This window comes from Vipera ursinii (assembly GCF_947247035.1).
Source record: "Vipera ursinii genome assembly, chromosome: 7".
In the NCBI taxonomy this organism is placed as follows: domain Eukaryota; kingdom Metazoa; phylum Chordata; class Lepidosauria; order Squamata; family Viperidae; genus Vipera; species Vipera ursinii.
The window spans coordinates 58,214,262-58,238,808 of record NC_139521.1 but is presented as its reverse complement, the minus strand read 5'-3'; the positions used below and the strand labels follow the sequence as shown (position 1 = coordinate 58,238,808).

Here is a 24,547-nt window from a genome sequence, read left to right as displayed (position 1 = left end):
CAAAACGCTATCATGTGATCGTGGGACCCTGCAACCAGTCATAAATGCAAGCCAGTTTCCAAATGCCTGAAATGCAATCATGTGATCACAGAAGTGGTGCAATAGTCATAACTTGAGGGCAGGTCATAAGTAACTTTTGAGTCTGTTGTAACTTTGGTCAATAAGCAACCAGTCGTAACTTGAGGACTACCTGCATTGTTTCACCTCTTTTGGTGTGTGTGTGTGTGTGTGTGTGTGTGTGTGTGTGTGTGAGAGAGAGAGAGAGAGAGAGAGAGAGAGAGAGAGAGAGAGAATTGATTGCTTGCTTCCTCCATTCCTTGCAAAGAAATCAGAGGAAACAATTTCAAAAGAGTAATATATGCTGTTTGTGTAGTGTGCTTGCAGCCCTGGTCACACTGCTTTTGATATGTAGAAGAGTAAACAGCTTATTCTCTTGCAATCCCTTTCTCTTCTGCAGGGGAGAGGTGCCTCATGTCAGGCACAGGACAATACTAACTATAATGGCAATCATATGACTGAGCAACATTGCAAAGGCTCTAAATGGAAAGTAAAATTAATTTTTAAGCACCATCACAACTCTGAATGGTGAGTAGAGGTAGTCCTCAACTTACAATAGTTCATTTAGTGACCATTCAAAGTTACGGCACTGAAAAATGTGCCTTACGATGGTTTTTGAAAGTTACAGCCTTTGCAGAATCACCATGATCATGTGATGGAAAAATCAAATGCTTGGCAACTGGTTCAAGGTCATGTGATCTCCTTTTGCAACCTTCTGACAAGGAAAGTCAATCGGGAAGATAGATTCACTTAACAACTGGGTTACTAACTTATCAACTGCAGTGATTCACTTAAAAACTGTGGCAAGACAGGTTGTAAAATGGGGCAAAACTCACTTAAGACCACTCCAAATTTCTCCAGTACTGCAGGATGATGAAGGAAGAAAACATGAGGGCATGTAAGAGAGTCCTTTTTGAAAGCCTACTAAAATTTCTTGCTAGTAAAGATAATTGAACCTTATATAGTATTCCACTATTTCCGAAGAACTAGTTTATTGATATAATCTTAGCGTCAAGGTACTTTGGATTACATTTCTTCTCCAACACAATTGTGAGCAAGCAGGGACCAAACATTCATGGCTAATAACTGCAAGATAAAAGCTAAGCATAACTTTAAGATTTGAACAATTTATAATTACCAGTACTATCATTGTTTTTAAAGCATCTTTGGGATTTCTTCCAATTCTAATAAACCAAAATGTAAAGAAATTGTAAACATTTGGTCTACAAGAGTTAAAAAAACAATGTAAAATAGCCTAGCTTCAATTTCCAAGAAAAAGTTGTATTTGCAACTCTCCAGCTACTTTAAGAAACAAAACACCAGCTATGCCATACTATAATGCAGAGAAGGAGTGCTATTTAATTTGTTAATTTGTAACTCTGTGTACATTAAAAATTATGTGGAAAGAAATGCAGGCTAAAATTCTAGTGTGATAAGTATCTCAGTGCTTAAGGAAAACTAAGTATTCCAAACGTAAAGAACAACTCAAACTGATCTGATTTGCTGTTACGTGTAAAGATGAATCCTTAAGATACCAAATTATTAACATGTGTTACTAAGAAAATTTCAAAGACATTCTGAACTAGAATTGCAAACATTGCAAGTTGTCTTGCAATGGAAGATACCTAGATATTACTATAAGCAAAGATTAGGAAAGCAAATCTAGTATATAAAGCAAAACTGGCAGGAAAACATGCAATAGAATGGCATGTAGAGCAGCCCAGAGAGATGAAATATAAAGCAAGATTACTGGTGATATTTCACATACTAATATGGTACTGCAAAAGAAATTTTCAGCAGCTTACTTAGAACAAGTACAGACTGGAACGTCCATGAAAGGAATAAAAAACTATAAAAAATACAGAATACAAAAAGAATTACTGATAAAAATAATTAAAAATAAAGATAGTAACATTTACAGCAGGGGAAAGATCTGCCAAACAATCAAGAGTTTCTGAAACAGCAACAAAAAGGAAATCAGTCTGGTCTCTACAGACGGCTGTTCCATAATGTCAGCAACGCTAGAGTTTACTAGTTGTAATGACATTTAAGTAACTTAAAATATTTCAATTTTCCTCCCATCAAATCAACATAGTGAATAATATAAATGCAAAAGACCTACTGATGAAAATGCTGTGAGTTTCCTATCAATATGGTTAAGACCAAGTTGAGGGGTCGAGAGAAAGCATCCTATTAGTATAAAAAATTATTTTCCTTTCTGATATAACTACTATGACAAGAAAATTAGTTAATCCAGTATACTAATTTTGCTAGCAAGTTTTTTTGCAACTACTACTAAAACAATTAAATCTATTACCAAATTTCATAAAATCACATTGGGTGCATCAGCAAAAATAACAGATTTTTTATCCAATAAAAATATAGTCTTCTTTATCCTAACATACAGTGGGACAAAAAAGTATTTAGTCAGCCACCAATTGTGCAAGTTCTCCCACTTAAAAAGATGAGAGAAGCCTGTAATTTTCATCATAGGTATACCTCAACTATGAGAGACAAAATGGGGGGGAAAGAATCCAGGAAATCACATTGTAGGATTTCTAATGAATTAATTCGTACATTCCTTGGTAAAATACGTATTTGGACACCTACAAACAAGCAAGATTTCTGGCTCTCACAGACCTGTAACTTCTTCTTCAAGAGGCTCCTCTGTCCTCCACTCATTACCTGTATGAATGGCACCTGGTTGAACTTGTTATCAGTATAAAAGATACCAGTCCACAACCTCAAACAGTCACACTCCAAACTCCACTATAGCCAAGACCAAAGAGCTGTTGAAGGACACCAGAAACAAAATTGTAGACCTGCACCATGCTGGGAAGACTGAATTTGCAATAGGCAAGCAGCTTGGTGTAAAGAAATCAACTGTGGGAGCAATTATTAGAAAATGGAAGACATGCAAGACCACTGATAATCTCCCTCGTTCTGGGGCTCCACGCAAGATCTCACCCCATGGGGTCAAAATGATCACAAGAACGGTGAGCAAAAATCCCAGAACCACACGGGGGGACCTAGTGAATGACCTGCAGAGAACTGGGACCAAAGTAACAAAGGCTACCATCAGTAACACACTACACCGCCAGGGGCTCAAATCCTGCAGTGCCAGACATGTCCCCCTGCTTAAGCCAGTACATGTCCGGGCCCTTTTGAAGTTTGCTAGAGAGCATTTGGATGACCCAGAACAGGATTGGGAGAATGTCATATGGTCAGATGAAACCAAAGTAGAACTTTTTGGTAAAAACTCAACTCGTCGTGTTTGGAGGAGAAAGAATGCTGAGTTGCATCCAAAGAACACAATACCTACTGTGAAGCATGGGGGTGGAAACATCATACTTTGGGGCTGTTTTTCTGCAAAGGGACCAGGACGACTGATCCATGAAGAGGAAAGAATGAATGGGGCCATGTATCATGAGATTTTGAGTGAAAACCTCCTTCCATCAGCAAGGGCATTGAAGATGAAACGTGGCTGGGCCTTTCAGCATGACAATGATCCCAAACACACCACCTGGGCAACGAAGGAGTGGCTTCGTAAGAAGCATTTCAAGGTCCTGGAGTGGCCTAGCCAGTCTCCAGATCTCAACCCCATAGAAAACCTTTGGAGGGAGTTGAAAGTCCGTGTTGCCCAGCGACAGCCCCAAAACATCACTGCTCTAGAGGAGATCTGCATGGAGGAATGGGCCAAAATACCAGCAACAGTGTGTGCAAACCTTGTGAAGACTCACAGAAAACGTTTGACCTCTGTCATTACCAACAAAGGGTATATAACAAAGTATTGAGATGAACTTTTGTTATTGACCAAATATTTATTTTCCACCATAATTTGCAAATAAATTTGTTAGAAATCCTACAATGTGATTTCCTGGATTCTTTCCCCCCATTTTGTCTCTCATAGTTGAGGTATACCTATGATGAAAATTACAGGCCTCTCTCATCTTTTTAAGTGAGAGAACTTGCACAATTGGTGGCTGACTAAATACTTTTTTGTCCGACTGTAGGGCTTTTCAACCAGTGGTATGGGTGCCACTTGTGGTACATTGGCACCTGGCAGGTGGTGTGCGACCATCCTAGAAAAGTGGTAGTGGGGGAGGGGAATGAGCTGAACCGGTGGCAGCACAGCACAAGCCTGAGCGAGAGATGGCTGGAGCTGCAGCACTGTTAGGGCTCACCGGAAGCGCCAGGATCAGCACTTCTTCGGGACTGTCAGGGTTCAGCGGAAGCACCGGATCAGCGCCAGGCTCCAGCTGGAGCTGATCCCAGTGCTTCTGCTGAGCCCAGAAGAAGCGCCAATCTGCTGGAATGTTGCAACATTGCGCGGTCTTGTGATTTACATTCAGATGCTTGGCAACTGATTCATATTTATGACGGTCAGTGTCCCAAGGTCATGTGAAGTGACCAAAACCTGCTGCAACTACCCAGGAGAGGGGGGGGAATAACAACCAAACACCCCCCCACTCCCCCTGCCAATCCTCAACAGAAATGCTCACAACTATGAAAACCTCAGACAGGAGGAAGAGCACCGCAAGCGGGGAAGGAGGTGTCTTGCTCGGCTGTGGCTTGGGAGGACACTTTTTTCAGTGCCATTGTAACTTTGAACAGTCACTAAGTGAACTGTTGTAAGTTGAGGACTACTTGTACTTCACTTTTTTCCTTTCCTTTTTTTTTGTTCATCAAGTTTTTGACACCTTGCTAGGCGACTGGTGGTACTCGGATGTTGCCGTATCCTAAAAGTGATACAATGGGTGAAAAGGTTGGAAAGCCCTGCTCTAACAAATCAGTAGACATGGCCAAAGCCAGATTAATGTAAGGAGTCTTAGAACATTTACAATACAAGATAAATTTTAACATCTAAATTATTAAAGGTGAACCATTTGGCACTATGTTATATACAACATAGCAAATTTAGTGTTATCAAATCAGATTCATAATTATTTTAAGCCTGATCTAAAAAAAATAGGGAGGATAGACATACTCACATTTTTTTAAATATCTTCTTTAGGAGGCAATAGGTTTACTACTACTACATCAGTCACAATCCTGTAAAGTTAGCTAAGGATAGTAACAGATTCAAAAGTATCCAGTTAAATATACAGCTGAATGGAAGCTACATCTGATTTTTTGTAAGTTTTATTTCCTCCAAACAAATATTAATTGAAATTAGAGGCCTCAAATGACAAACATTTCAAATATCTTGGAACACAAAACCACTACAATTATTAGAAGATATTTCGGTATAGGATCATTCAGTATAATAAAGTATAATAAAGAAACTTTAAAGTATACAATGAAAAAGATCAAAAAACAGAATTTTAATATAAATGCAAAAATATAATAAATGACATTTTACCAAGTATGAACAGCTAGTTAAGTATCATGCATATCAAGTAACAGTACTGAACCAAGAAAGCTACAGATGCAACTTATCCAAATCTTTACTGGACAAGTTTAAGCCATTCTCTAAGACACCCTGCAGACTACACACTGATAAAATAGACAGAATCATGTTGCCATGAGTTCTTGAACCAAGGAAAAAAAATGAACCATGAAAAAATTAGTAATGCAATGGACTAAATTGTTTTAAGTTATCAATTTACTATGTGCCCTTTATGACAATATTATGGTTCAGGAGACATACTTCTCACAATCCATCTATCTTCTGATTTGTCATAAATAAAATATACAACACAATACTGTCTAATATCTTTGTATTACTGTTTGTTTTATTGACTGGTCACTATCTACAATAAAACATTATTTCATTAAACACTCCTGAATATATTCATTGCACTATGTAACTGGTAATTTTTTTCTAAAAGTTTTGATTGGTCAGCTAACTTGCTTGAGGTAAAATGTTAGCATCTGATAGCTAAATCTTTTAAACTGAGTTCCCATCACCCGGTGCGCTCACACAGGGAGGGCCCCCTCAGGGTGCTGGCTAGACAATGCCGGCTGGTGACCCCCAGGGGGAGGGCCTTCTCTGTGGGAGCGCCTGCCCTGTGGAATCAACTTCCCCTTGAGCTCCGGATGTCCCTGGACCTCCGGTCCTTTCGTCGCGGCCTTAAAACATTTCTTTTCCATCAGGCTGACCTGGACTGACAATAGGGATTTTAAAAAATGTTTTTAATATTTTATCATTGGGGCTTTAATTTTTTTTAACATTTGTATTATTGTCTTTTATTGTTGTTAGCCGCCCTGAGTCCTTCGGGAGATAGGGCGGCATATAAGTCCCAAAAATAAATAAAATAAATAAACTAAGGAAACTACTATGATCAATTAGCAGGTAACTGAATTTTCTGTCACATTCATAAACAAGACTGGTGGCATTGATGCTACCTTAACTAAAAATACCACTATTCATTTTACAATAAATCAGTATGGCTAAACATCTATTCTTTATTTTACAGAATTGTGCATATTAATGTACTCTTCTCAATCCTATTTGGATACTTTTGTTGAGACAATAACTAAACAGACAGTAACTTCCATCATATTTATTTGGCGTTTTATCAATTCTAAACCATCAGTATTCAGAAGTAATACAAAAACTAACAGATTGCTTGTTTTAACCACACCTACTGGGATGAAGGAACAAGCAAAAGTAATAAATTAGGATATAGTACACACTTTATAAAAAGTATTCATTGAATTAAACATACCAAGACAATTAGTAAATTCTAATTTTTATAGCTGAAGATCAATACGTATTTATACTATGAATTTTATAAATGTTCAGTTTGTAGGTGGTATGCAATCTCTAAAATTTGGCAAATATATTAAGAGAAACAAAATTGAGAATTATTTCTTCACTAATCGTTGGCAATATGAGGCCTGGGACTATTTTGAATTATTGTGTCTCGATTATTGAATATGTCGGGGAGTAAGAAACTTTTGAGTGCACCTGATTATCTAAAGCAACAACTCCTATCCATAATTACTTGTTTACTAAATTAATGGTATAGTTCTATCATAAATGTGACCCAGTTGTTTTCATTTACTTTGACTAAGCATGCAAAGGTTACTTTTAGGGTTTTCAAGAGGCAGCATTTGTAGTGGTTTCAAAGTTTATAAAAAAACTGCAACAAAAGTATAGAGAAAAGTAGCAAATAGGAACATAGAAGATCCTTAGATAATGTTTAAATAATGAATATTTAAATATTTCTTGAACTGATTCACATTTCAATAATTTGTAAAGGTATACAAAACGTTTTCTAATTCGAAATGTTTCAAGTCTGAGTTATTTCAGGTTTGGTGCTTCCAGGATATCTGTAATAAATTTAAATTGAAAATATTTTGTACACCACTAGTTTCCTGCTCTGGCCATAAGTTCAACCTTGAGCTACCAGTATTTGACAAAAAAACAAACCAGGAAACATTTCTCAGGCAGTCTATATATTACATTATAAGGGTGTTACTGATAAAGATGCATTCATTACAACCTAGGTCAGGGGTAGGCAACCTTGGCTCTTTTATGACTCATGGACTTCAACTCCCAGAATTCCTGAGCCAGCCATGCTGAGGGGAAAGGGAGAGGTTTCCATGCTGAGCCAGGCTGGCTCAGGAATTCTGGGAGTTGAAGTCCACCAGTCATAAAAGAGCCAAGGTTGCCTACCCCTGACCTAGGTAAACCAGATAAAAGTGAGACATCAGCTCTGAGAGTTCTAGAACATATCACATGCACTGATTTCAGTTAACATCAGTTACATTACCAAAGATAATGAATGCTATTACAGCCACAAACTCTAAATTCTAAAACTTGGTTATTACAACTACATCCTTATTTATAGAATCCCAGCTTCAATAAATTAAGCTACTACCTTCGAGTAGACTTTAAATCAAATCTGACTTTCTGAATAAGATGAAATGGAATGCCAATAACATGAGCACCTCTTTTGTCAGGACTCTGATTATCTTTCAATTCTTTAGCATTTACATACATTAGGAAAAAACAAAATGTTCAAGACTGAAGCTGCTAAATATTCTGCCTCTGTGTTGTTTTGAAAACTAATTAAAGCTGGGTAACTCCCTTGAGTTGTTATCCTCTACTGCAGGGGAACAAGTTTTATATGTAAAGCTTACATCTATTCATATTTAATATTGAACACAAACAGAAAAAGTGGCGAGTCAAAGATTATAGATCTAAAATATAATCTAAAAGGTGGTCCAACTATTACAGCTGGTCTAATGCTTCACATGCACTAACCATAAACAGCTTTTATAGGACAGAATACCTTCAAGCCCACCCTGAACTTGCCAGAAAAATGCTAGGAAGAAAAAAAAAACTCCAAAGGACAGTTAAAAGCTTTAAGCAAGTCACTAGCACTTCCAAGACCCCTAGCCATTTGTAAAAACACGCTCACCCTTAGTTTACAGGAACGTCACCAGTGAAACTAGGTAGGTGACAAAGTTACCTAAACCGCACCCCTCTGCCAGAACAAGTGAGCCTCTAACTCAAAATAGGAACCAACTTCCTCACAACGACACTCAGTTCACATTAAGCTCCTTACTCCACCCTCCTTCTAGATTGTGCAAGAACGACATTCTCGATGCATCACAGAGCCGCCACCACATACTTCCGCTCCTTGTCAGGAGCAGAGGCAAAAGACAAGGATTCCGCATTTAACAAAAAAGGCTACGGCCTCTGGGGCCAGGCCGACCAGCAGCTGCAATGGAGGTGGCCGAGAAGGGAGACGAGCGTGCGTGTGTCAGACATATTATTGCTGACAGCGAGCGAGGAAAAGAGGGAGAGAGAGACAGAGAGAGAGAAAGAGATCCCGGAGAGCGCCTGAACTGGCAAGCCCGCCGCCATCTTACAATGCGGGAAAGAAGTTCCTGGCCGGGGCACAGAAACGGACGGCAGATGGGAGGCAGACGCCGCACACAGACACGTCCACAACATATACACACAAACACGCACACAGGGCGGTCCGGGATACTTTTTGATTGTTCCCCACATGAAACGACTGGGGCCAGGATGGTAAGCTACCGTAACAGGCGGCTTTGTAATTTCAACGAAGGCAGATACGGCGGCCGGCAGCAGCCGAACGGACTCCGGGGAGGACGAATCGGCTCGGCAGCCTCCGCGATCCCCGCTGAGCCCCAACGGTCCCGAAGGCCCGTTCCGACGGCTCCCACTCCCACCCCACAACCGGGCCCGACGGCCGCGAGCCGGCAATCCAACCTCCCGTCCGCCCGTAACGCTCCTACCGGGCCCAGCCGAACCGCCGCTGCCCAACGCCCTGGGCGAAGGCAGGCGGCAGCCTCCCCCGCTCCCGGCTTCTTCCTCCGCACGGCGGCGGTTCGGCCCAGCCGGCAGGCCGAGGCCGCTCGGCGGGCCCCGCTCACCTTGTTGATGCGTTTCAGCGCCATCCTTCCTTCTGCGCGGGGGGAGCGTCGCGGTGAGGGCGGTGGTGGTGGGTGGCCGCCGCGGCCGGGGGGTCACTCGAACTGCGCCTCCTTCGCCTCCGCCTCGTCGGGCCTGTCTGCGCCGCCGCTGCCGCACTCCCTCCCTGCGGGTGGGGGATGGAGTCGCTCGCTCGCTCGCCGCCTGCGTTTTCCTCCTTCCTCCGGAAACAGCCGGGGGCGCCCGCCCGCACCGAACGCCAGCCGCGACGTCGACGGCGCCGCCTCTTTCGCTCGGCGGATGTCTCCCGACGAGCCTCTCCGGCAAAAGGGCAACGACGGCTCGGCGGCTACCTCCTTCGGAGAGGAACGGGGGAAGAGCGCGGTTAAACTCAGGCTCAACAGCCACCGCCGTCGCCGGCGAGGCCAAGGAAAGGGCGGAGCTAGATATAGGTCCCGCCTCCTCCGCCACCGCCCTCCCCCCTGGGGCGGAGGCGGGCTTACAACGCGCGCCCGCGTGATCTCCCGCCCCTCAGTGCCTTCCGATTGGTTGAGTCCAGCAACGCTCAACTGCCGCTATAGGAAAGGAGACCGCGCGCTCGTTCGGTGGAGCGAAAGTGGGAAACGAAGAGAGAAAAAGGGGGGGGGGGTTAGAACATTCGCGCACGCGCCCTTCGTCATATTTACTTTTTTTTCTTCGGCATTAAGCAAAAAAAGGGAAGGCGCACAAATGTCTTCGCTAAAGCTCTCGCGAGATAAACAGCGCTTATCTTCTGGTGGGGGGGGTAAAAAAAAATCCCCGGCTTCGCTCATCGCCAAGGAACGCGGAATGCGCGCGTCGAAACGGGAGCACATGGACGCGCACAGCCCTCCCACCACCCCCCCCCCGGCTTCTTCCCTCTGCCGGAGCGTCTCCGCTTTTTCCCCTTGCCTCCTGCGCGACAATTAGCGACGGCCTCCTCGAACACTTACAATCCTGCTGCCGTTAGAATCGGGATGAAGCGCGTGCGCGCTTTCGGCCGCCTCCAGCAAATACGCCGCTCGGCCCTCTTCTCCCTTTCGGGATTGCGCACTAGGTGAATGGCCGTCACAGCCGGATCTATTTAACGAGGCAGGTCTGGCCCTGTATCCCTCCGCACAGCTCGGCTGGGTCTGCGGGGCGTCTGTCGTTTCGTTGGATCAGCCCCCCCCCCCCCTCTAAATGGGATGCTGCCTGCTGACGGTTACGCTTCTCGGTATATCCAGACTCTTCGCGAGCTGGTTGACTTGAGTAAATCTTAATAAAGCTCAGAGGCTGGAACTGACCAAAATTAAGATGCCCCTTTTAAAAATCTGGAAATTGTTTTTTTCCCAACCCTGATTCGAACATATTGAACTTCTGGAAAATTATATACAAGATGGGACTGCATTTGAACCCTATGATAGATTACACTCAGAAAGAATAAGCTGCTGGCCTAGAAATCGGGAGACTGAGTTGTACTGAGACTGCACCTTTAAATTTAAAGCAGTAGCCCAAGCTGTTTGGCTAAATTTATTTCAATTTTCTATATTTCCCACTTCTTCCTAGGACTGAGTGACAGTGACTGGCCCAAAATCACTCTTCTGTGCTCAAGGCAGGACTAGAAGATGGATCTCCCCACTCCTTAATCACTTTGTGAAATTGCTTTATTTTTTACTATAATTTTATATTCCCTAGCCCTAGATCAACCTATCCCTGAAAATTTACAATAAATACAAAAATTATATTTAAATATATATATGTAGAATACAGATTGTTACTCAATCAGCCAAATGATACCAGTATAATGCCAACATACTTGTTCAAATAAAATTTGGCCCTATGGAGAACTCAAAAAAAAATCGCCAGCAGAGCTTCTGTGAACATGTTCCAAAGAATGGGCACAAAACAGGGAAAGAGTGCCTTTAGTCCCATATCTTTTGAATTCCCAACATCCCTTCATTAACACACAGGCTAGAAAGATTCTGGAAAAGGTCATCTCAAAGGTATCTTAGAGCCAAGGTACAAGTCAAAACCAGCAGTTAGAAATGGAGCCAGTTGGCAATTCATGCATCAAGCAAAGAATAAGCTCTATGTTTGAGGATCAACTCTTACTTGCTGTAATCTTGGTTACTACATTTTGTAGCAACTGTAGTTTCTGAATAATTTCCAAGGCTGCCCCCAGAGACTCTGTTACAGTAATCTAATCATGTAGTAATATGGTAATGAGTTACTGTTCCCCCGGGTATCCTGATCTAGGTAGAACTGGAAGTGGTATATTAACCTCAGCTGGATGAAAGCCCTTCTTGATTCAGTTTTCATCTGCAGAAGGAAGACTCCCAAATTGCACATTCGCTCCTTCAGCAGGAGAGAGCAACCCTCATTTACAACCCCACCAAGAACCAAGTTATTTCTAGACAAATACATTTGCTGGACTTTAGTTTGCACTTGTTTCTACCCATCATAACACAGCCTCCAGATACCAACAGCATTTCTGATTTGGCCTGATATCAGTAACGGTGATAGCTCACCGGATTGATGGATGACCTCTACCCTGTTGAGCTGCAGTGTATCTAGTAATCTACAACGCATGTACACACAAACATACACACTCTGAAACCAGGGCTACTACAAAATGGTGCCTGCAACTCCCAACCATGTAGGCAGTTCAGTAAGATCCATGATCAACAATATAAAAAGCTACTGAGGTCTAATAGGGAAAACCAGAATAGAATAGAAGGGAAGGGAAGGGGAATAGGAATAGAATCCGGAAGGGACCTTGGAGGACTTCTAGTCCAGCCCCCTGCTCAAGCAGGAGAACCTATACTGTCTCAAACAGGTGAATGTCTTTTTAAAAATCCCCAGAGATGGAGCGCCCACGATTTTTGAGGGTAAGCTGTTCCACAGTTGATTGTCCCTGACTGTCAGAAAGTTTCTCCTTAGTTCCAGGTTGCTTCACTCTTTGATCAGTTTCCAAGCATTGTTTCTCCTTCGCTCTGGTGAACAACCTGGCACCCTCTGCCTTGTGGCAGCCCCTCAAATACTGGAACACTGCTATCATGTCTCCCCTATTTATTCTTTTCTTTAGACTAGCCAAACCCAAGTACCGTAGCCATTCTTTGTATGTTTTAGTCTCCAGCCTTTGATCATCTTAGTTGCTCTTCTCTGATTTTTTTCCAAACTCTCAACATCTTTTTTGTGATATGGTGACCAAAATTGGCTGCAGTATTCCAGGTGTGGTCTTAATAGGGTTTTATAAAGCAATAATAATACTTGGTGTGATCTTGATTCTATGCCTCTGTTTATGTAACTCAGGATTCTATTAGCTTTTTTGGTTGCTGCTACACACTGCTGGCTCATAGTCAAGTGATAGTTCAATAGGACTCCAAACTCACATTTACTGTTTTAAAGCCAGGTCTCGCCCAATCTGTACTTGTATTTTTGGTTTTTCCTGCCTAAATGTAAGACTGCTTTTCTCCACATTGAAACTCATTTTGTTGGCTAGGGCCCATTGTTTAAGTTTGTCAAGATCTTTTTGGATCCTGAGTTTGTCTTCTTGGGGGTTGGCTACTCCTGTCATTTGGTGTCATCTGCAAACTTCAGTGTTTCCATTTCATTTTCAATTATGAATCCAGATTAAAAGAATCCTAGATACAGTAATCCATTTCATTTACTAATGTCTTCTGAAACTGAACCTCCTTATCTTTTGTACAATTTTTCCCCAAAAGGGAAAACTCTACCAGGGCAATAGCTGCCTAAGTTGAATCAAGAGATGGTTTCTTTCAAGGCCGTGGCATCATGTCCTCTTTTAACTTATCATGGAGAAAGTTTCCTTATTTCAAAACCCTCTGTTATTAGTATCCTTATCATCTTTCTATTAGATCAAATAAATTTCCTATAGGATGTTATTTTGCCAATAATAATTAATTTGTTCAGTAATTGAGGTTATTTGGACAGATCATACAGTTATAGACTTTCTAAAAAATAGAAAAATACATTTCAGGTAAAAATTTAAGAGACAATTTTTAACAATATGGTAATTTGATAACCAATGCAAACAAATAAGGTTAAGGCCCTTACTGGGGTTATTTTAACAAAAAAATAGATATTATCTTAAATGCTATTGTGGATTTCTTGACTGCAGTAGCAGGTTAGATTGTTAAGTCATAACAACCTTCCAGGTTCTTTTTAATTGGCAACCTTTAATATTACTTCCCATTTCAAATATATTTAGTGTAACATTTGAAGTAAATTTTTGTTATGACTATACATGTGAGTTCCAAATATGGAGGCAGACCCATATTTTGGCAGCCTGTGGATAGATGGATAGATGGAAATAGGCATGCTCCATTCATTTTAATTATAGTTCTATCTTCTGCCCTTTAAATACAATGCTCATATGCAATACCCTCATTCCTGGGACTGAACTTGTGGAAGGAGAATATATACCTTATACAGTCCTTCTCATCACTCTATAACAGTCATAATTCCTATTCTTTAGGGATCTAAGGATACAACAGATTAAATTATATTCAAAATACTTTTATACCAATTCTAATTATTTTAAAATCTGGTTTCATGATTTTTAGCCATTTTTTAAGGTGCTATAAAGAAAAAGTTAGCACATGGAATAAATAAAACATGTACATCTTTAAGTTTTTCTACAATGAAATCAGTAGTACATAAACAATTCCATTGTGAAGATTCAAGGTTCAGGTTATGCATGATTTGCAATAAATGTCTTCTGAAAAAAAGTTTATCCTGAGGCAGGCAAGGTAAATACCACTAATTCCTGAAATACATATAGATGTAGAAGTTAGGCAGCCATTACTCATCTTTCAGCTGATGCAACCCCTCCTCCCTCAAGGTGATACATCCAACTGAAGTACAGTTTAGTTTCTTGAGTTTCCACCTAGTTAGCTGCGTCAGCTAGTTTGAATAATTTTGAAATTGTTTTAATTTTTAAAAATCCTCTAGCTTCATCTTTATTTAGAAGATTGCCTCTAGGGTCTTCATGGATCACACAGCATTCTTAGAAGTTAAAACCATTGGGTGGCAGCAGTTCATTCTGTAATGAGCCTTGGTGGAGCAGTGGGCTAATGCCTCCTTAAGTAATACCAGCTCCTGCAATTAGTGCAGGTTCAAGTCCCACCAGGCTCAAGGTTGACTCAGCCTTCCATCCTTCCGAGGTAGGTAAAAAAATGAGGACCCAGATTGTTGGGGGCAATAAGCTGACTTTGTAAAAATGCCGCTGGGGGGGGGGCGGCGAAAGCCCTAATAAGCAGGCATATACATAGAATGAAGGCTATTGCTAAGCACATTGATTTGTGCAGTGCTTTTTTTGTAAAAGAAAAAGGTGCCAGAACTCACACATGTCATACAACCCGCCTTGCCTACCCTACAAGGTTCCATCCAAAAAAGGTGCCAGAACTCCGTTCTGAGCGTTCTATGACAAAAAAAGCCCTGGATTTGTGCTTCTTAGATGGTAAGCCGCCCTGAGTCTTCGGAGAAGGGTGGGATATAAATGGGATTTTTTTTAAAAAAAATTGTAATTATATGTATATGCAGGAGAAATAAAGGTGGATAGAGAACATTCCAGGGATGGGAGAAAGGAACCTCACGACTTTGCTTCCTGGCAAGTGTACTCTGACTGGTCATGTAATCTATGGCAACTAGTTTATCAGAGCACTCCTACTATGTTCACCAACCCAATGTATCCCTACCTTAGAGGTTTCAGGCAAACCACAGACATGAATAATTGGTTAACTTAATGAAAAGATTAGTCCAGCACTCATTTTGCAGCCCCAGTGCATCTGACAACAAAACCATACATTTTCATAATGAGTCACATTTTATGAGATGGGCAGCTATATAAATACTGTATGTATGAATGAATGAATAAGATTTTCCTGTTTTCTTTAAAAAGTTAGGGGCACAATAGATATCTAATATAGAAACTTAAAGCACCCATTTTGTTGCTTTAAACCCCACTCAAACCCCAATCTCCTTCCCACAAAACACCAGCAATTTTACCCTATGTATTCAGTCTAATACTATTATCCATTTCTTGGTCATATTTTCTAAGAAGCATTTTAGAGCTGTGGGGCCCAAATTGGGCATACGTTATATATGTGCTTTTTCTATGAGCTTTTTGGTGTATAGTACTCTGTATCTCTTTACAATGAATAGTGTATATAGCACATCCTTCAGTCCTTGTTTCAACCCTTCCCCTACAAATGATGTCATGTGTTTATTTAATTCTACATTATAACAGAATTGTGGAAGAGTAATATTCAAATGAATGTTCATAATCATTTAGCAGTGAAGCAGGTGAATACATGTCAAGAATGGCAATTCTAACGACTAAGAACATATCTTCCATTATATTTGGCTTGACTAATACGTATTAGTAATCACTGCAGGATGCACATGTGGATAGTAACTCATCCTCCAAACGTGGGCAATGCCACTACTGAATCATTTACATTAGGAGAGAGAGAATTTGAAGTAGCCTTTTTTTGTGACTCAGATGTCATTTTGCAGGAATGTGGTCCTTGGGCATAGCTACTTGACTATGACTTACCTAAAATAAGGACTTATGTAACAAAGCATATCTGCATGGCAATGCTCCAAGAGACATCCTGGAAAGGTAATAAAATATTTGGTAGAGTAAAATAACAAATTATTGCTTGGTAACAAAAACTTTTTAATACTATTTTCTTGATTTCTTTTTTCTTAATAGAATAACCTTTAATTCACAGCTGTTGTAGCATGACTTTGAAAAATTCAAAATTTGTTTTGAACAATTAATATTTTTAGCACTTCTATTTACTAAAGTTTGAGTTTATTGAAGCAGACCAGGAAAAAATGCTTTGGCAGAGAAAATCTGTTCTTGGCTTTTCTGACTATCCCTCTTGCTATTTTTTTTTAAATAAATGAAAGGTCTCTCTAACTTTGGATGGTTTTATGGATAAAAATGCTATTCTTTATCACCGTTGTCTGATTCATCCAGTGTTTGTTTAGCCTTATGTTCAAAAGATAAAGAATAAAGAATAGAGTACATAAAATAAAATGTGTAAAGAATAGAATACACCTGCTACCTAAGAACATTGTAGTAGGCACAGAAGATAATATAATTTAAGATAGAATTCCAAAATGAACAACTGATAGCTTGCTAAAATAAAATATGTCTTGTTTTATAATCTATGGCTTGAAATGTTTCATATTTAATTAGAATCACTTTCTGTTCTACAGTTGCAGTTAAAGTAAAATTAATCTTATATTGTCTACAGAGGTTGTCTTAATTATATAACAAATATATGTCAAGTGGTTAAAATTAGACCAACATTCAATTAGCATTAAAATATTTTACATGACAGTGAGTCCACAGGGAGAATTGTATATAATTTCTCTCAACTGCAATTATGAGGCTCAAAAATTCTTAACATTGTGTCTCAGATATGTAGTTATCTTACATAGGTAAAGGTAAAGGTTCCCCTGCACATGTGTGCTAGTCGTTTCCAACTCTAGGGGCCGGTGCTCATCTCCGTTTCAAAGCCGAAGAGCCAGCACTTGTCTGAGGACATCTCCGTGGTCATGTGGCTGGCATGACTAGATGCCAAAGGCGCACGGAACACTGTTACCTTCCCACCGTAGTGGTCCCTATTTTTCTACTTGCATTTTTACGTGCTTTCGAACTGCTAGGTTGGCAGAAACTGGGAGAGTAACAGGCGCTCACTCTGTTACGCGGCACTCGGGATTTGCCCCACCAAACTGCCAACCTTCTGATTGACAAGCTCAGCGTCCTAACTTACTGAGCCATAGTCTAATCTAAATACAGAAAATAGAATGTTTACAAAATGGTTTATAAACCATTATGATTTATGATTCAACATGAACATCAGGCTAATTATGGTATACTGTATATCAGGCCACTGCTTTTATTTAATCTAGTAGGTGGTGTTTCTCTTTTATAATTCTGAGAATAACTGGAAAGTGCCAATTTAATTGGTGGCTAAAAATGGAGGTTTTCAGTGGAACCTGTGTTATCTATCATTTGTTAAACTTTCACCCCACCTTTCTTCAAAGAACTCAAGGTGGAATGCAAAAATTCCTTCAGAGTCATTTCCAAGGAATGGTCATCCTATGAGGTTGATCAAGTTGTGGATAGAACCTAAGTTTCCTACAGCAAATAAATGTTGCTGTTTCTCTATCATTGTCATTATCTATATCTATATGCCTATATCTATGCCTACCTGTCTATCATTCCTACATACTCCTATTTAATTTTATTTCACCTGACACAAAAGCAGTTGTCATATGGTATTTGGACCACAGAACTGGCCTGCAATTATGGGGTCTCCTCAAATATCACTAAAAAAATGTCTCCTTGTTAATTCTCCTCCAATATTGCCTAAAATCATAAAAGGCTACAGCCCTTTAATAGGTTTTTACCAATAGACTAAACATCAAAGGGACAACTTTGTAGATGCTATTACTTCAAGAATACAGTTTGAAACATTTTTGCCAAGTTATATCACTGAAATTCAGTATTCAGTATGGCCTGTATTTCTACTGCTATATTTGTTAAATTACATTTTTTGTGATTGAAATAACTGGAATTCAACCCCTGAAACTTTACAGAAAAATATTGCAGTTGACTGAGATATTCATATGCCAGGTAACAATTTTATGGCCATATAAAATTAGATAAATAAGTTCAGGGCACAGGTGCAAAACATATAAATTGGATGCAGATTTTAGGGGAAATAATAGAGGTAAGAAGTTTATGCATTCATTTTCTCTACTTATTTTCAAAATATGTTCCTAGTTCAGGATTATAATGAGCTATAATGTTGCAGTACATAATTACATTTAAAGCACATTTGAAATATATAATTAGATAGATTAGATTAGATTAGATTAATTAGATTAGATTAGATAGATTGATCTTCACTGCATATGAAAGTTACTAAGATATATATATATATATATATATATATATATATATATATATATATATATATATATAATCACACCACCTGCTGGTAGTAATACAATACTGCATTTGCTTCACTGTACAAAGAAATGGACACTTTTGCCTGGCTGGCTGTTTTTGTACGTACGTACGTACGTACATATGTTTTTTATTTATTTGTTTGTTTATTTGTTTATTATTTATTTATTTATTTATTTATTTATTTATTTATTTATTTATTTATTTATTTATTTGATTTTATATACTGCCCTATTCCCGAAGGACTCAGGGCGGTTTACAGGGCGAATTAAACAATACAAATAAATACAATTAAAATAGAATTAAATTAAGACTAGCCCACAATTAAAACAAATTAAAATTTAAAATTTAAAGTTAAATTAAAAACCCCTCAGTCCAGGCCAGAAAGATGAAATAACCAAGTTTTCAGGTCCCGGTGAAACGAGCGAAGGTCCGGGGCAGTCCGAAGTTCCACCGGCAGTTCATTCCATAGGGCAGATGCGCCCACTGAGAATTCCCTCCCCCTTGGAATCACCCGCCGGCATTCTCTAACCGGCGGAACCCTAAGGAGGCCCTCCCTGTGGGGGCGCACAGGATGATGGGAGGCTGATGCTGGCAGCAGGTGCTCCCTGAGATAATCTGTACCCATGCCATTTAGGGCTTTATAGGTCATCACCAGCACCTTGAATCTCACCCGGAGGGGAACTGGAAGCCAATGTAGCTCTCGGAGAAGAGGTGTTACATGAAAGTATCGGGAAACTCCCATTACTTAACTCCATTTAGCCTTCAAATCTGGTCTAAATCATCAATGGCAACTTGTTCAAGTTCCAGAATGCACATGACCTCACATAACCTTTGATTAAAGAGCTGTATGAAGGAAGAATAAGGTGGTACATTCTATGGCCATATTGAATACAACAGGAATTTGGGATGTTGCACTGGGTACACTACACTCTACAATATAATAGGTTTTTTTCTGCATTGATTTTGAATACGGTACTTTGAAAACCTAATCCTCTAAGAAAATTAACTAGGAAAATTAATTAGGAATGTAATAATGCTCCTTAGCTAAATCCTATTGTTTTTCCTGATTTCAAAACTTCTATCTCTTCCACGTTTTTTCATTTTATATAAGCTAAAACTTAGTGAACGGAAAAGTGGTGTGGCAGGGGAAAATTTCTGCTCAGGATGTTCAATGTGTCCCTGTGCTGAGAGAAGTTGACAGGAATTTATTTCAAGCATTTTCATTGGGCTGCAGAATCAAGAAGAGAGAAGAAGTAAGAGGAAAGAGAAAATAAAAATATGGGACCATTGACTGGGATGAAGACTTTGCTATGTTCCAAATTGCAATGTCCAGACTGCTAGCCTTTTACAACAAATTCTAGAACAAGCCATGGGTTGCAATAAAACATACAAAGCTGTTTTGATTTGGCTGTGATCCAGGAAACACGCATTGAGAATGAACAGCAGCTTAAAAGCAGAGGAAGAATACCTGGATATAATGTCTTAGGCGCTATTTTTCATCAAACTTATGGTCTGATAACATATGTGCGTAATAACATTGAAAGCGCATATTTATTGGAAACAAGCAGTGAGGATAACATCCAAACTATCACAATTAAGATTGGAGACACCCAAGTTATGAACATCTATAAGCCCCCTACTATCTCTTGGCCTAACAGTTCTTCCAAGGATTCCACACCCGGGCATCTATATAGGAGATTTCAATAGCCACCATACCCAATGGAGATATATGCTTAATGATACTAACGGCGAGACCCTCTGCGAATGGGCAGAGCAGAACAACCTATACCTAGTTTTTGATGCTAAAGATCGAGGTACTTTTAAATCAGCTGCATGGAAGAAAGAGTATAACCCTGACTTATGTTTTGTTACACAAGATAAAACCAAACCTGTACCTGCCTCTCGGCAAGTGCTACCAACCTTCCCCCATAGCCAACATAGACCTATTATTTATTTATTTAGTTATATTTATATACCGCCCTATTCCCTGAGGACTCAGGGCGGTTTACAGGAAATTAAAAATCCAAAATACAAAAATTAAGAACCAAATTAAAAAATATTAAATTAACCCTGTAGTCAGTTAAAAAGAACCCCAAATTAAAAATTCCTCCTCAGTCTGGGCCCGAGAGCTCAAACAGCCAGGTCTTCAGGCCCCGGCGGAATGATCGGAGGTCGGGGGCAGTCCTCAGCTCCACCGGCAGCTGGTTCCAGAGGGCAGGCGCTCCTATCCCTGGGTGTCACCCGCCGGCAATCTCTCACCGTCTTAATTATCATTAAGACAGGAATAAAGATACCTATTATCAGATCTATACCCCGACCAAGGTGGAACCTGAAGATGGCCAACTGGGAAAAGGACCTTGAGAACACAATAGGACGTATCCCGGCAGTTAGTAAAAGCTACTATCACTGTGTCGGAGCAGTCATGTCATCAGCTAAAAAATCCATCCCACGTGGCTTCCGCAAGGAATTTATCCCAGGATGGAATGAAACCTGCGAAAACCTATACCAAAAACATCTAGAGAATGGTGATGCTGAGATAGCCGATGAACTTCTTCATAACCTTGACCTGGCACGCAGGCAGAAATGGGAGCAAACTACGTCTGGACTAGACTTTAAACACTCAAGCAGGAAGGCATGCAGCCTACTGAAAAAATTGAGAGGAGACCAACCAGTTCAACGCAAACAACAAGAGGTTACTCCAGATCAAGTAGCAACTCGAATTGTCAACTTGAGTACCCCATGATAAGAAACATACTAAATTAGTGAAAAGAGAACTAAAGCGCTTAAAAACTTTGTGCTCACCTAGCCAGGAATATGCTCGACCCTTCCAAGTGGCTGAAATAGATACTGCCCTGAAGAATGTCAAAGCTGGAAAATCTCCTGGTTTTGATGGAGTAATGCCTGAATTTATCATCCATTCTGGGCCTTGTACAAGAGAATGGCTGGCAAAATTCTACACAGATATCCTAACTTCCAGTAAGCTCCCTCCAGAATTTAAGAGAACCAAGGTAATTGGCATATTAAAACCTGGAAAAGAAAGCAACAAGCCAGAAAACTATCGCCCCATTGCTCTGTTAAGTGTCTGTTATAAACTACTTGAAAGGTTGATACTTAACAGAATTGGACAGAAAATTAACGAACAAATACCGATTGAACAGGCTGGGTTTAGATCTTTTTGGAGCTGTGCCAATCAAGTCCTTAGTCTTACTAGCCACATTGAAAGCAGCTATCAGAATAAACTGAAAACATCTGTTGTATTTGTGAATCTCACAGCAGCATACGATACAGTGTGGAGGGATGGTCTATTAAGCAAATTCCTCCACGCTGTCCCTTGTAAGACCATGGGCCGCCGAATAAATAACATGCTCTCAGCAAGGACCTTTCAAGTCATCATGGGCGATAAAATTAGTAAGCAAAGACATCTGAATAATGGACTCCCTCAGGGCTCTGTATTGGCCCCATCCTTATTCAACTTATCTATTTCTGATATACCACCCACGCTATCAACAAAGTTCTCTTACGCTGATGACTTGGCATTAGGATATAGCCACAAGGACATCGAAGTTACAGAAGGTGTACTTACAGCCGACCTTACAACTCTGATCACATACTTCCACCAATGGAGGTTAATCCCAAGCGTAAGTAAGACAGTCACATCATGTTTCCACCTTAATAATAAACTGGCAAAAAGAGAACTCAATGTATACCTAAATAACAAATTGCTCCCATATGAGGCAACTCCAAAATATCTGGGGGTCACCTTAGACAGGACCCTGTCTTTTAAAAAACATATTCAGAATATGGCTGCCAAGGTTAACAGCAGAACCAACATTCTGCAAAAACTATGCGGAACAACTTGGGGAGCTTCAGCTCCAATTCTTCAATGCGCAGCCCTTGGGCTTTGCTACTCTGTAGCGGAATGCTGCACACCTGTATGGATAAACAGCTCACATACAAGACTTGTTGATGTTCAACTCAACCATACGATGAGATTAATTACTGGGTGCATAAAATCTACACCTATTCACTGGCTACCAGTTCTTAGCCACATACTTCCCCCGCGCTTACAACGACAAGAAGCTCTCATTCGGGAGTATAGTAAGATCCTGCTAAACTCCTCTCTATCCATTCATGCCTATACCTCTGATCTCTTAAGATGTCGATTAAAGTCAAGAAATCCACCACTCCTCACAGCGCTTAAGCTGCTGGCCGAACATCAGAGCACTATACAAAAGTGGATGGAAGCATGGAGTAGCTATACCTCCGAAGATATTTCTGAGCATATTAATCCTAATAGTATACCTCCAGGATTTAATCTACCCTGACACATATGGGTGACATACAATAGAATTAGAACAACTCATGGGGTGTGTGCCGATTCTCTGTATAAATGGGGAAAGACACCTTCAGCACAATGTGATTGCGGGGCTCCCCGACAGACTATCCAACATATAGTGAGGGAATGCACTAATAGAAGATACCCAGGAGATTTTAAGGACTTCCTCTGCATAACAACGGCAGCTACTGACTGGATCTCCAAACTCGACATTAAACTCTGAAATGTTATTTCTGTTTTCCTCTTAGGTTTTATAATTGCTTCTTTTTAAAAAAAATTGTTTTAACTGTTCTAACTTGTAAATATGAAGTGCTTTTAATTCTGTGTGTGACCAGCCATACGCTAAATAAATAAATAATGTGATTCTTTCATTTTAGCTCTAAGGTGCTTTAAGGTTTAAGAAAATGTGTGAATTCCAGCAAAGACTTTATTAAGAAGAAATTTCCTATTGGGTGCAATTTGATCTGCCTCATCCTTTACTTATGGTAAGTTGAATAAATTAGAGTTTGCAGAATTTGCACAACATACTAAACCATATTTACTATGAAGTAATAAGGTTCAAGTAGCATATTATATAAAAACATAACAATTCGTCTTCCCAAATTTAGTGAAATTATAAAGTTATATAGAAAATTCATTTTGAGATATTGAGTGAAAATTGTCATCATGGGTATTCACAGGAGTTCAAAGAGGCAAATGACAATAAAGAGGAAGTGTACTAAAGTAATTGTGTAAACAAACGTATTCGTGTCCTTAGGGCAGACACTGATCAAGGTAGCCATAATCCTGATAGCGTAACTGCATGTATTCCCCCAGCGACTGTCTTAAAGAGGAATGTATTAAAGTCCTTGTTTAAGCAAATGTAGTCTTGTCCTTAAGGCAGATGATGATTGGGATGACATTGTCTGTGAAACTACACATACTTCATGTAATTTTCTTCTGTAAACTGTTGTCTGATAAGAATGTGCAGGATGTAACCATATAAGGAACAATGTATAACAATGTATAACTAGGAATTAGAGGTGTATAAATATGTCTGTTCATGAGCCCTTCGGGGTTCAGACCTTTTGCTTCGTTTAAGCCTTCTGAACCTGTGCAATAAACCTTTCCTGAAAAGCTGGCGTGAGTTTCTTCTTTCTACAACATGATTGTGATTGCAATTGCAATTAGTGTTTGTAATTACAATATTATTTGCTCAATGATGTCACAATGTGCATATCATGGTTTTGAGAACAGTATGGCTCGTTATGGATGTTTATGCATATGTGTAGCCACTAATACTATTTTACAGTAGAATTCTTAGAATTATCCCTTTTGAGAATTCAGATTTGAGTTAAGCTCATTATTGGGCAAAACAGTTAAGAGTCCTCCTTCCAAAGGAAGAGGAAGATCTTTAACAGCAAACAGGCACTAGCTTATTAGCTGAACGAAGAAGGGCCTCCAGGCACGTGAATCAAGTCTTGTAAGGTAGAGGCTGTACTTATATTAGGGACTCTCCAGAAAGAACAAGCAAATGATCCTGATTGTTCTTCCCGTTCCCCTTTTTTGGGTGGATAACAGCCCCTGCCTTCTAAGTATAATTGTTTTTACCGTTGAGATGAAGATTAGCGGAAGCAGGTTGAGGCTGCAGCCTGACTCGGTGATAACTTTTGATACTAAAACTGTCTCTCCTCCTTCAATGTGCTGGAGTCGAGCTCAGCTTACATATCCACATAACTAAAACTCTGGACGGCCGCCAGATGGGAGAAATTAGCTAGGCGAAACTGTAACGCTCCTACTTCCA

General features: G+C 40.0%; 1 protein-coding gene across 4 annotated transcripts in view; it reads right to left on the bottom strand.

Moving 5' to 3' along the window:
* UBE2D3 (ubiquitin conjugating enzyme E2 D3) overlaps positions 1-10,504 on the bottom strand; it is a 38,223-nt gene extending 27,719 nt beyond the window's left edge. Inside the window, exons 1-2 of one of the 4 annotated variants that reach the window (XM_083367388.1) lie at positions 10,384-10,504; positions 9,415-9,768 (exon numbers count right to left, since the gene is read on the bottom strand). In XM_083367388.1, the coding sequence (XP_083223514.1) occupies positions 9,415-9,438 (24 nt within the window). In that variant the 5' untranslated portion in view covers positions 9,439-9,768; positions 10,384-10,504. Of the gene's footprint in view, positions 1-9,414; positions 9,867-9,915; positions 10,039-10,383 lie in introns of those variants that run through there. The other 3 variants (XM_083367389.1, XM_083367387.1, XM_083367390.1) reach the window with 3 other exon arrangements.
* Between the last annotated feature and the right edge of the window lie 14,043 nt (positions 10,505-24,547).